At 38.1% G+C, this 12018-nt stretch overlaps 1 protein-coding gene across 1 annotated transcript; it reads left to right on the forward strand.

Annotated features, from left to right (window-relative positions):
• The first annotated feature begins 5249 nt into the window (after window positions 1-5249).
• On the forward strand, window positions 5250-5857 carry LOC143846135 (large ribosomal subunit protein eL27x). The gene has a single exon (XM_077354556.1). It carries the CDS (start codon window positions 5301-5303, stop codon window positions 5706-5708), a length of 408 nt encoding a protein of 135 aa, XP_077210671.1. The 5' UTR covers window positions 5250-5300; the 3' UTR covers window positions 5709-5857.
• The last annotated feature ends 6161 nt before the right edge of the window (window positions 5858-12018 follow it).

Below are 12018 nucleotides of genomic sequence, written 5' to 3' on the forward strand. Positions count from 1 at the left end.
ATATCCTATGGTGTTGTCCGTATAGTACTTTTTTGAAAAAATACTGGACTATCGGGGCTTACACTTGTACACAACCTATTACCTATTTATGAATTATGATATGACCCATGAAATGGATGGTTTGGATCATAGGAAAAACAAAAGGCTGGACTAGTCGGGCTTACACCAAAAAAACAGCCTAAGAAATGATTTTTGGCACAAGCTAGTTAAGTTGTGGCCCAACGAATGGATGGTTTAAATCATCACTCTGAAAATACTGGACTACACGGGCTTACATGATACACCGCATGAAAACTCCCCTCTTATTTGGACTATTTTTATTTATTTTTTGTTTGGGCATGAAAGGCCATGCTTTATAATGTCGACAGTAATGGGGCGCACACCATAGAAGATTTTAATGGAACCAAGAAGGGTCTAGAAAATTGAAAAAGACTTGATATTTTTTTCTGTCAACGCAACTGTCTTCTTTGAAAGACGTGGTGGGTAGGGGAGCATGAAATAGAAAAAGGAAGAAAATTATTTCTTTGAAAAGTGTTGGGCCCTTTGATTTTTGCTCCCCCAAAGTTGCACAACCAAGGAGATTCTCAATCTCCAGTTGAGAAGGAAAGAGTTGTTTTATTTTTGCTTCCATCTCCTTTTCTATTTTTTTCAGAAGAATAATGGTTTTTTTTTTTTGTGGAAGGAAAAATATTGGTTTTTCATTTGCTTCTGATTTAAGTCCTCTCTCTCTCTCTCAATATTTTTTTAGAGGAATTATAGAAGCAACCATGGTTTTAAATTTCGACCGAAATCCGAAATTTTGGATTTCGGTGGAGACCGACATCGAAATCACCTTTAACAGAAATTTCGGAATTTTATTTCGGCCGACATTTCTGAATTTAGGGCCAAATTTCTTTTTTTCTGAAATTACACCCAAGAAACCTGTTTTTTTTTTAATTTATTTTTTTTATATTTTACCGAAGACTGACACCGAAATCACCTTTAAACGAAATTTCGTTTTTTCTGAAATTACACCCAAAAAACTTGTTTTTTTTATTATGTTAATATTTTTCAAAATTTCGGCCAAAATTTTATACCATATGAAATATAGTTTTCTTTGTTTCATGAAATTACGGTCAAAATTTCATTTTTCCGGGGGACCGAAACCGGTATCGAAACCAAAATTTCAAACCATGGATGCAACATCCAAGGGAGCCCTTGCATAAAGATCCGGAAAAGGGCTCTTGATTGGATGCACATTATTTTATGTAATCTTTTAAAATTGTTGAAAAAGTAAATTCGGTTGCACTCAATGACATCGATCCAATAAATGGCCCTTTTCCTGCTCTTTATGTAAGGGCGCCCTTGCATCTATCATTCCTCATTTAATTCGTGTGTTAAAGTGTAAAAGATGTAAAGTCTCTCTCTCTCTCTCTCTGCCCTCTTTTTTCCTCTCCCCTTTTTATGACGAAATAAGATGCCGTTGAGTTTCTTGCCTTCCTTTTTTTTTTTTTTTTGTTGCTCGTGTGCTGTATATGATTGTAGAGATTTTTATATGGTGTGCGCTTGTGACGTCTAGTATTTTGCAGTAAGTATGGTTGTGACTTGTGCCCACTTCTTACGAGGATCCAAACCGTTCATTTGAGGGCTCAAAAAATAGATAGTTTGTAACCCATTAAATCATCCCTCCGATCTTAATGGGAAATAATAAAATACCCATATCTAATGAAAGGGATTTGTTAGGGACCATCGCAGAAGGCATTTCGCGGATGGTCTGTTGCACGTGAGAGCAGCCATCCCAATGAATAAAGACAAAATATGTTGAAAAGTGAGCCTATGTGGCTGCTCTCTCATGCAACAGACCATCCTCGAAATGCCTTCTGCGATTGTCCCTAGCAAATCTCCTAATCAAATATGGCCAAAATACCTATAACTCATAAAATGATTAAAAAAAAAGTCATATATCGTGAAATATGACTAAAACATCTTTGCCGCGTATAAAGTGATAAAATAATCCTATCTCTTAAACATAATAAAAATAACCATGTCTAATAGAAAGTAACATAATTACCCATTTATCATAGAAAATGACAAACTATCTATAGGTAATGGAAAATGGTAAAAATACACGTACTTCATCGAAAATGACAAAAAATACCACTATCTCGTCGAAAATGAAAAGACTTACACGTCTTGTGGAAACTCAACTCAACTAAGCCTTTGTCCTAAACTAGTTGGGGACTGCTAATGAATCATTTAGAAAATTTTCATGAAGAAGGTGAAAGGATCTACCCAGCCCAAATTGACTAAGTCTAATCTTGACACTAGTTGGGTTTGTCTACATGGATCATTTTCTTTCATTCTCTCATATCTAAGGTCATGTTCTCTGTTATGTTCATAGCCCTCGTGTCTTTCATCACTGTTTATACCCAAGTTGTTTTCGATCTGGTCCTACCTCTTTTTACTCCATCAACTTAGCATGAGTCACTTCTTCTCATTGGAACATCCGAAAAGCCTACATTGGATATGACCAACAACGCCCAGACAGGGGATAGAGTATATGTACAATAACAGCGTTGATGTTATGGTGGCAATATCACATTCAGCTAATTACTCTTCACAATCAATTCAAAAACCAGTTTTTTTTTTTTTAACCCGGAATTGGTATTGGCCCGGGGCGGACCTTCTTAATATATTGAATAAGAAACAACAGAGGAGGACATTAACCATGCCTCCCCAGAGAAAAAGGGGAGAAATCCTTTTAAGAAGGTCCGCTCAGTGAAGATCAATTCCAAAACAAGTTCTGAGTTTGATCAACCACAAAATGTTAAAATTGTTGAAGTATAATATGAAATTCAATTGATGTTAATTAATTTAATAGTTCAAGATCAGTCATAAAATCTATAATTTTATGAGGAAGTAATTAGATGAGTGCAAGCATGGTCTCATTCAGAGCAATGAATTGAGATCTCAGGAGAGACAATAATTCCTTCTGTGATTTGATCTTGATCTGTAGAGAGATTTAGTTGAGCAAATAAAAGGTGAATGATCTTCCAAATGATATAAAGGAGAGGGTTCAAGGTTGAAAACTTAAATCCCACAACATGAATTCCCAATCCCCCGGTAATAAAAATTACACTAGAAAGAGTACTTGATTCATTGCATGGATGGTGGTGGTAAAAAAGATAAATACTTAGGAAGGGCTCAAGAAAAGAAATTCGGAATGCAAGCATATGCATCCATTGCAAAAGTCTTGAAGAATCCTTAAATCCTCTAATGATTCAATTCATTGCCCTTTATTTGTTTCAGAATTGAGGAGCACTTCTTTCCCAAATGGACGTGTATAAACCTTCACAAATCTGTCCATTTTTTGCCTCCACGGTTCGAAGGGTTAGGATGATCTATGGAGCTGATTTTTGTGGACACCCTACCTGTGTGAGGGCCAATCAAAAGAATGGTCTGGATCACCCAAACAATGTGGGCCTCCACTGTATTTTAAGCTAGTGTGTAGAAATGTTCTCTCGACATAATGTGGTTTTCTCAAAATTCTATCAAGTCAATAATTTAAGAATGGGAATCCACCCATTTGAGGGAGCAAATACGGAATTTATAGACTGAAAGCCCATTTATTCTCTTTTGTGCCTCCTTGCTTTTCATAACTCAAACCATTAACATGGTGGGTAAAGCTTGTTAAAGGCGGCTGATCTAAAAATGTGGACCGGCAAAATCATCCCTAAATATACCTTTAATGTTGGGTCCAATCCTTAATATATATTCACCTTACTTTTCTCCCCGTGCCAACCCCTTTAGTATAAAAGAGGCAAAATCATCCCTAAATATACCTTTATTGGGGCCAATCCTTAATATATACTCACCTCACTTTTCTCCCCGTGTCACCCCCTTTAGTATAAAAAGACTAAAAGAGTAGCGGCCCATAAGCACATCAAAGGGTAGTAGAGGTAAAAATAGGGTCTTGGCCGTCTGGTGGAGCTAAGGGTGTCAATTTTGGCTCGGTCTCGGAAGCTCGCTCGAGCTCGGCTCGAATCCTTAACGAGCCGAGCCGAGCTGGCTGGTCAGGCTCGTTAAGCTTAACGAGCAAAGCCCGAGTTAGGCCAGGCTCGGCTCGGCTCGTTAAGAATTTAATATATTTATATATATATACACACACTAAAAGGGTTGTCCAGGGAGTGAAAGGGGAGACAAAAGATGTCACTTCTTTTTTAGAACCTCATTTGTTACTTGGACCACCCCCCGTAGGCCCGTAGTGTAAAAAGAGTAGTCAAATTACACTAGATAGGACAGTCCAGGGAAGATGAGGGGTGTGAATTTAATATAACCTGAGCTCGATAAGGCTCGCGAGCCTGGCCGAGCCTGACCGAGCCCGAGCTGAGCCTGGCCAAGCTCGGCTCGGCTCTGCTCGTTTACACCCCTAGGTGGAGCCTATCCTCACTGAATTTGCACTGGGGAGCCTGGATCCAACCTTTGGTTAAAAGAGTAGCAATAAATACACTAGAAAAAAGATGGCAAACATATCCCTTCCCCATAATTATTTATACGAGATTTTGTAAGGTGTGTGGGTGGGGCCCAAAGGCACTGTATGGCACACTCCATAGAATGATCCAAACCATTCATTTGTTAGGCTACACTGTAAATAGATTGTGACCCAAAAATCATTCACTTAGGATGATCCTAATACTCCGATAAATGATTTTCGGCGTACAACTCACTTAGGTTGTCAGCCCTTATAGTCCAGTATTTTTTACTACTATAGGATGATCCAACCCATCCATGATGGGCCACAACGTATATAGGTTGTGCCCAAAAACTCTTTTCTATAGGATGTTCCCAACCCTCCAATCTTAAAGAAACTGCATATTATGGAAACCTCTATAGATCGGAGGGCTAAGCTTATTCTACGGAGATGATTTTTTTAGGGCACAACCTATTGACGTTGTGTCCCATCATAAGGACAGTTTGGATCATCCTATAGTGTGGTCCTCGCGGTACATTTTGAAAAATATGGGGCTATAAGGGCTTAGACCATATAAACTTGTATATGTTTGTTTAAAAGTGCCGTATGGCCCACCATAGGACGATCCAAACCGTCCATTTAATGGCCCACAAGGTAAACAGTTCATGCCCCAAAAATGATTTCCATAGAATGATCCAAACCTCCGATGTATAGAGGTTTCCATAATATCCAGTTGGAGGGCTAGGATTTTAGGGCAAAACCTCTTTACCCTATGCCCATCATATAAATACTCATTTGATACATTCTAGGGTTTCTGAAGCGAGAGAGAGAGAGAGAAACCCCCTTAAAAATGGTGAAATTTCTGAAGCAGAACAAGGCGGTGCTGATCCTGCAGGGCCGATTTGCCGGCCGGAAAGCGGTGATCGTCCGATCGTTCGACGATGGGACCCGCGATCGTCCGTACGGCCACTGTCTCGTTGCCGGAGTGGCAAAATACCCTAAGAAGGTAATTCGAAAGGATTCTGCCAAAAAAACTGCGAAGAAATCTCGCGTAAAGGCCTTCATAAAGCTGGTGAATTACAACCACATAATGCCTACTCGCTACACCCTAGATGTAGATCTCAAGGATGTTGTAACCCTAGATGTTCTTCAATCACGTGACAAGAAGGTTACTGCTGCGAAGGAGACCAAGGTGCGGTTCGAGGAGCGGTTCAAGACTGGTAAGAACAGGTGGTTCTTTACCAAGCTCAGGTTTTAGATTATGCGAATTTAGGTCTTTTGTTATTGGGTTTTTTTGTTTGATGGAGAAGTGAAATGGGTCTGTGTTTATTTCTAGTTTTGAGGTTAGACTTTATCTGTTTAATGAGGATATGGAATTTTATAATTGAATTGTGGTTTTGGACTTTATTTTTTTGTGTTCGGGAAATATGAGTAGTTTTGAGGTTAGATCTTTATTTGTTGGGTTTCTTGGGTTTTTGTTTGTCTTGGTTGTTTGAGGTTGTTCGGTCCGATTTCGGATTGATTGATAGATGAAATGGGTTTGTGTCTGTTTCTGGTTTTGAGGTTAGACTGTGCCTGTTTAATGATGATATGGAATTTCGTAATTGATTTGTGGTTTTGGACTCATTTGATGTGTTTTAGAAATGGGTAATTACTGGTTATTAGGTTATGCCCCAAGCTCAGGTTTAGATTACTGCTAAGAACAGGTGAGTGATTATTTACCAAGCTCAGGTTTTAGATTACGGTGATTGAGGTCCTTCTGTTTGCTTTCTTTAGATCTTGAATTGTTGGGTTTGTAGGGTTTTTGTCAGTGTTTAAAAACGCGGATTTGACGCGGAACGCGGCCAGGAAAAATCCTTGTCGACTCAACGCGGACGCGGCCAAGAATGCGGTTGACGAGGTTGACGCGGTCATAACTTGGGAGAGTCGAAGGAGTTTAATGACTATGTAGGGCAAAACGCGGAATGCGGATGTGGTGCAATGCGGAACGCGGCCAAGGCAAAAAGGAGTCGACTCGGGGGAGTTCCTTGTCGAGTCAAGGAGTTTTTGAACACTGGTTTTTGTATGTTTTGGTAGTTTGAGGTTGTTCGGTCTGATTTCAGATAGGATTGCTTGATACGTGAAATTGGTTCGTGTTTGTTTCTAATTTTGAGGCTAGACTGAGGCTGATTAATGAGGATATGGAATTTCATAATTAAATTGTGTTTGGACTCATTTGTTGTGTTTGGGAAATGGTTAGTTACTGGTATTCAGTTTAATTGGTTAGTATTCTTTTTTTTTTTCCTTTCAGTAAATTTATTTTATTTATATGTTGTTTTTGTTTTGGTTGCATTAATTTCCGTCTCTGTTTGACGACAATAAGGGTTTATTTGATCCGATTAGGGATCGAGTTGATGGAGAATTGAAATGGGTCTGTGCTTCTTTCTAGTGCTGAGGTTAGACAATACCTGTTTAATGAGTATATGAAATTTCGGGAGTGAATTGTGTGCTGGAAATGGGTCCTTATCGGTAATTAGTTTACTTTAATCAGTTCATCTTCATTTTACTTTTTTTTTTTTTATGTTGTTTTAGTATGTTTCTTCTGTTTACATATTGTTTTTGTTTTGGTTGCATTAATTTTTGTTTGTGTTTGACAAAGAATCAAAGGTAAGGATTTATTTGGTTAGGAATGGTGGAAGGTTAATATCAGCCTGATTTTGTGGCTTTCTCATATGAAAAATAAGGTTGTCTTTGTGGGTTTGTGTTGTTTGGACTACTTTTTATTTCGTTAAATGGAAAGAAACAGGTTTCACTTCTATTGCAGTAGAAAGTGGAGCTTGATCGTGTGATTAGGTTTTTTCCCAGCTTTGGAACCTTATTGATATGAATTTGTAACCACACAAATTAGTGAGTCTATAGCTTTCATCTTCTAGTGTTCAGGCATTCAATATTCAAATTACTGGGCATTCATGCAGGTCAAATGCCTCTGATGTCTTTTTCTATTTTAAATTCAAGTATAGGAAATAAGCATTATTTATTTGGAAAAAAATAGAATGATAGGAATAAAACCAAGGCAACAGACCGCAAGTCAAGCCATGCAGTTGGGGCATCTTATGTTGGGACATCAGATGTCTACTCGGATGATTGCACGTGTGGTTTAGCTTGAGAGTTTAAATAATTATTTGTAAATAGAGGAGTAAAATGTATGCTGAAAACAAACTTCAATGCTTAACGATTAAAGTGAATAGTGCCAATGAAGTACTTAAATACTTGCCATTACATATTCTGACAACAAACTTAATTACTTAACATAAAAACTTGAAAGCTATGGTTATATAAAGTAAATAAGAGTATGAGACTGAAGAGAATCTTAAGATTTGATAAAATTTTAAGAAAACCCAACTTTAGCAACTACTCAACTACAAAGTTGGTGTTTTTATTGTGTATAGATGGAGTGATAATCACTCATCTATGGTAGGAACGACGACATTCGGAAATGACTATTTTAGCCTCGGAGGAACAATGTCGTCTCCACTGAATTGCAACTATTTGCGTGGTCCTTAGCAAACTAAAGCTTTAGCACATCTTTTTTGAAAGAACATCTAGGCATAGTAGATTCCACCTAGCTTCCTAATTGAGCTACTCTGACAACAATTTCAAGGAACAATCCAAACTGAAAATTGTGGTAGGGTCCTCATGAAATGGGTTTCCTTATGATACTGTTATGCCAAGTGTCTACTTGATGAAAAGTGCTTTATGTTTCTTTTGTTTTATTTCTCTCGTTTATTTATTATTACTATTTTTTCGGAGGGGCAGGTTTCACGAATAAAGATATATCATTTTTAGATTGATCACTGCTTTTGTTAGGGAAGATGCAAGATTTAGTTCAGGTAATCTGCATCGTTACTTTTTAGGAGAGACTAAGGGTGATATGCAAAGTTCTTAGTTATTATTGATGCCTGATTAAAGTTAGGGAACCAAATGAAACTGCAATCTGGTATGTTGATGCAAGCTATATCTTCTGAAGGAAAAACTGGCTCATGTAACTTGATCAGTTAAAACAATGCATCTAATGGTAATGATCAACTTGATCTCTTAAAACAAAGCATCTAATGTGGTAATGGGCAACCTCATGCCATCATTCTTGGAACAATCTGTAAGGAAAAAGGCACTTGGCCTTTAGGATTGCATAATTAGGTTTTTAGTTCTGAAGAATAATGAGTCATAGATGTTTTTTTTTTTGGTATTGTATCTTTTCTGGGTGGTAAATATTTGAAAAAGATATAAGTGAATGGGAAATCTGAATTTCTCGTTGTATAGAGAAGAATGATATTAAGGCTTTTTCAATCTTTTGGTTTGTTGATGCATGATTGGGAGCATTTTTGCTTTGATGAATCATACCTTGCTGAAAAAGACCTCCCCATATCATGTATTGGGCAACAGTTTGTGAGGAGTTCAAAGGTGTATCATAATCTAAGTTAAAGATCATAGGATTATTACAAATTGTAGGGCGCTTTGGAGAGGGTGATGCGTAGATGAATCCCTCCACCACTAGATATCTTAAAAATAATTTTCAATGGATCTAGTTTCGGTGATCCGAGTGCGGCAAGCATTGTAGACATCGTTTGAGGTCAATGAAGGCTTAGCGAGTTTGCCTTACTTGGGACCTGTTAGACGTTAAGGAGTCTAACGACTACATTGGGGTTGAGATTGGGGCAGATTCATTTTTTATGGCCATTTCATCATCGTGGGAGACTTTTTTATGTAACTATGTAGATGTAGGGTGACAAAGCATACCCTTGGAGATTGGCTGTAGCAATTGAAGAGTCTTTTGATTTGGTTGCAAACATGAGATTAGTTTCTAGCATGTGGGGCGCATGGCTTAATGCCGAGGCAGATGAGCTAGCGGAAGGGGTGTGCTGGAAGAAGTGAGTGCTAATTAGCTATAGTTTTTCGATCTTAATCGAGGATGGTGATGGAACGCTATGTAGGTTGTTTCCTTTTTTTTTCTTATTATCTGGTGCTTGGTTGTTGTTCGGTGATGGGGATCATCTTTTTTGGCATCTTTTAAGTCTCTTAAGTTATAGGAGGGGCGTCATGATCTTTTTCCACTACTATCAATTAGTTTCTTTAGATTGTAGGTTTGAAAATGGGGCCTACGAGTGTATTACGAAAATCTTAAGTCATAAGGGCATTTAAGTTTCTTTAAGTTGTAGCTTTTAAAGTGTATTATGAGGGCCCTCGTTGCATCCGTGAGGACATTAATATTGTAAGACTGCCTTATGAGAAGAATGATTGCTTTCATATATCAACAAATAGAATGACTTGTGACTCTATTATGATTCTTGATTTTCGTCAGAGCACTAATTGACATTACTACCATTTCCCCTACAGTGTGTTACCTGGACTTTCCTCGATTGCATTGTGTGGGGGACCATAAACTACCCTCCTATTCATTTATTTGTCAACTTATTTAGGTTAAGTTAATGGTTTGCTTTGACTTTTGTGCTCAGTTGAAAAATCCTTCCAACGATGGAGGATGGATCAAAAAGGCTAAATGTGCAAATAGAAGAGACTCTTGCCTTTAGGGAGTTCAAAATTTTGGTGTTTCATATATGTGGTTTGTTTGAAGTTATAACATATCTTGAATGCATTCAAATTGCTGGCGAGCGATGGCTTTAGTTTGGTGGAGTTTTATGGCATGGATCATTGGGCCTAAGTATGCCAAATGAGACCTTTTTTTTAAATGGATGACAAGTGAGATTTAGGCCCTAGAGGTTCAAATATTGATATTTCACATATGCTTGATTGTTGGAAGTTGGATTTGTAACACCTATCATAGGCATTTGAAACCTTTGATGAGCTTTAAGGAGAGGTGATTAGAAGTCGCCAAGCACTTTTTACATGTTTTCAGGTGTTAAATAGATTATCAGGTTGGATGCCAAATTTTTCAGTCAAATTAATGTATGTTACAGCCGATGATCAGTTCACCTGGTGCACATATGTTTTCAGGGTGGTAACAGATTATCATATTTTGAACGATCAAATTAAGGGATGTTCCAGTGGATGATTGGTTCAAATGCGCGCACATATGCATGCTAACTATTTGCTTGGTGAGCTTTCCATTGATGGGACACAGCCCAAGGTGGTTTATCTTTTTGAAAGGTCCTGCTGAGAAAGTTTTGCTCGTAAAATCTTGAGACAAAATGCACTTGTATGTTTGTTTGTCAAAATATTAGATGGGAGCTGATATGCGTACTTCTTATCTTTATTTATTTTTAATGGTGAAGGATTATATTAATGAAAAAAAGGGGAAACCCCGTGATCGAGATGGTCAGTACAAATATGAAAAGAAAGAGATACAGACAGACAACAGTAGAAAAATCTCAAGGAGGGAGAATTCAAACGTCTCTAAGCTCTCTTTAGATACCTCTTCCCTAGCTAGCCATTAGCATCACTACTAGCTGACCTTCTGACACTACTAGCTGACCTTCTATCACTCAATCTTGAATCTCATCAAACCAGTGTGCAAATCTCCACGGAAAGGCATGAGACCCCTTAAATTACCTTATCACATTAAGGGAGTCTCCCTCCACTATCACTCGATTCATAAGACTACTCTCTAGAATTGTGATGCCCTGGAGAACCATTCTAACGTCTGCCTCATTAGAGTTGGTTATCCCAATGGGATGCTTATCTTTAATGAAAATCGGGGACTATTTTTGTAATATTGACACTTTTATTTGAAATGTTTGAAGTGCCCTCGCTGGCCACATCATCCTATACATTTCCATTAGCTATCCTTCATCACCATTCACTATGGTTCAGTTCCCACGTGGGCTAACATATCCTATACATTAATATCAACTACCCTTCATCATTCACTAGGGTTCCGAAGCGAGCAATTTCATAGTCCTATAGTTTTGAGAACTCTATGTCCTCTCGCGTTGGAGGCCTTCTTTGTGAGGCAGATGGTATCTGGCCATATGGCAAGTAGGATGCTACCAATGCAGAAAATGCAGGCTCTCTTGGCTGGTATTCGATGAATCATGGTTACTGAGTTAGACCGTCTTATTATCGAAGGAAACTTTTTAAATGTGATCTGTTGGAAGAGCAATGGTGTGACTTACCATCTCAGTCCTTGCCTCTGCACAATCCTATTTGCAGATTTGCTAGGAGAGGTTGGATGGGAAATCAAGTTGCCATTTTGACCAATCGCTCAAGATGATTCCATGTTTGTGACTGAATTGCTGATCTTCATACAAATCTGACAACATAGTCACAAAATAAATCTCAATAATATCTTCTTTCTCTGAATACTCTAATCGGGGAGCCCTGAAATTCCTTGCCCTTCCCAACATTTTTTCGAAGTCAAAACTTCCAAATCCCTGAACAACTGCAGGACACAATAAGGCATGTTACTTATGCCCGTTCTTTGGGAACTTGATATTTGGTTGAACAAAACCTGTAACACCAAATTTCAAAGATTGACAGGCTACAAAACCTGAGATATGAGATCATTCAACCCTGTATTTGAGATCTCTGATACTTTCAACTGCTTTGCATCATTCTAAAAAAACTGTTACAAT

This window comes from Tasmannia lanceolata, unplaced genomic scaffold (assembly GCF_043159265.1).
Source record: "Tasmannia lanceolata isolate RefF3 unplaced genomic scaffold, GAP_Taslan_0.1 ptg000015l, whole genome shotgun sequence".
Lineage (NCBI taxonomy): Eukaryota > Viridiplantae > Streptophyta > Magnoliopsida > Canellales > Winteraceae > Tasmannia > Tasmannia lanceolata.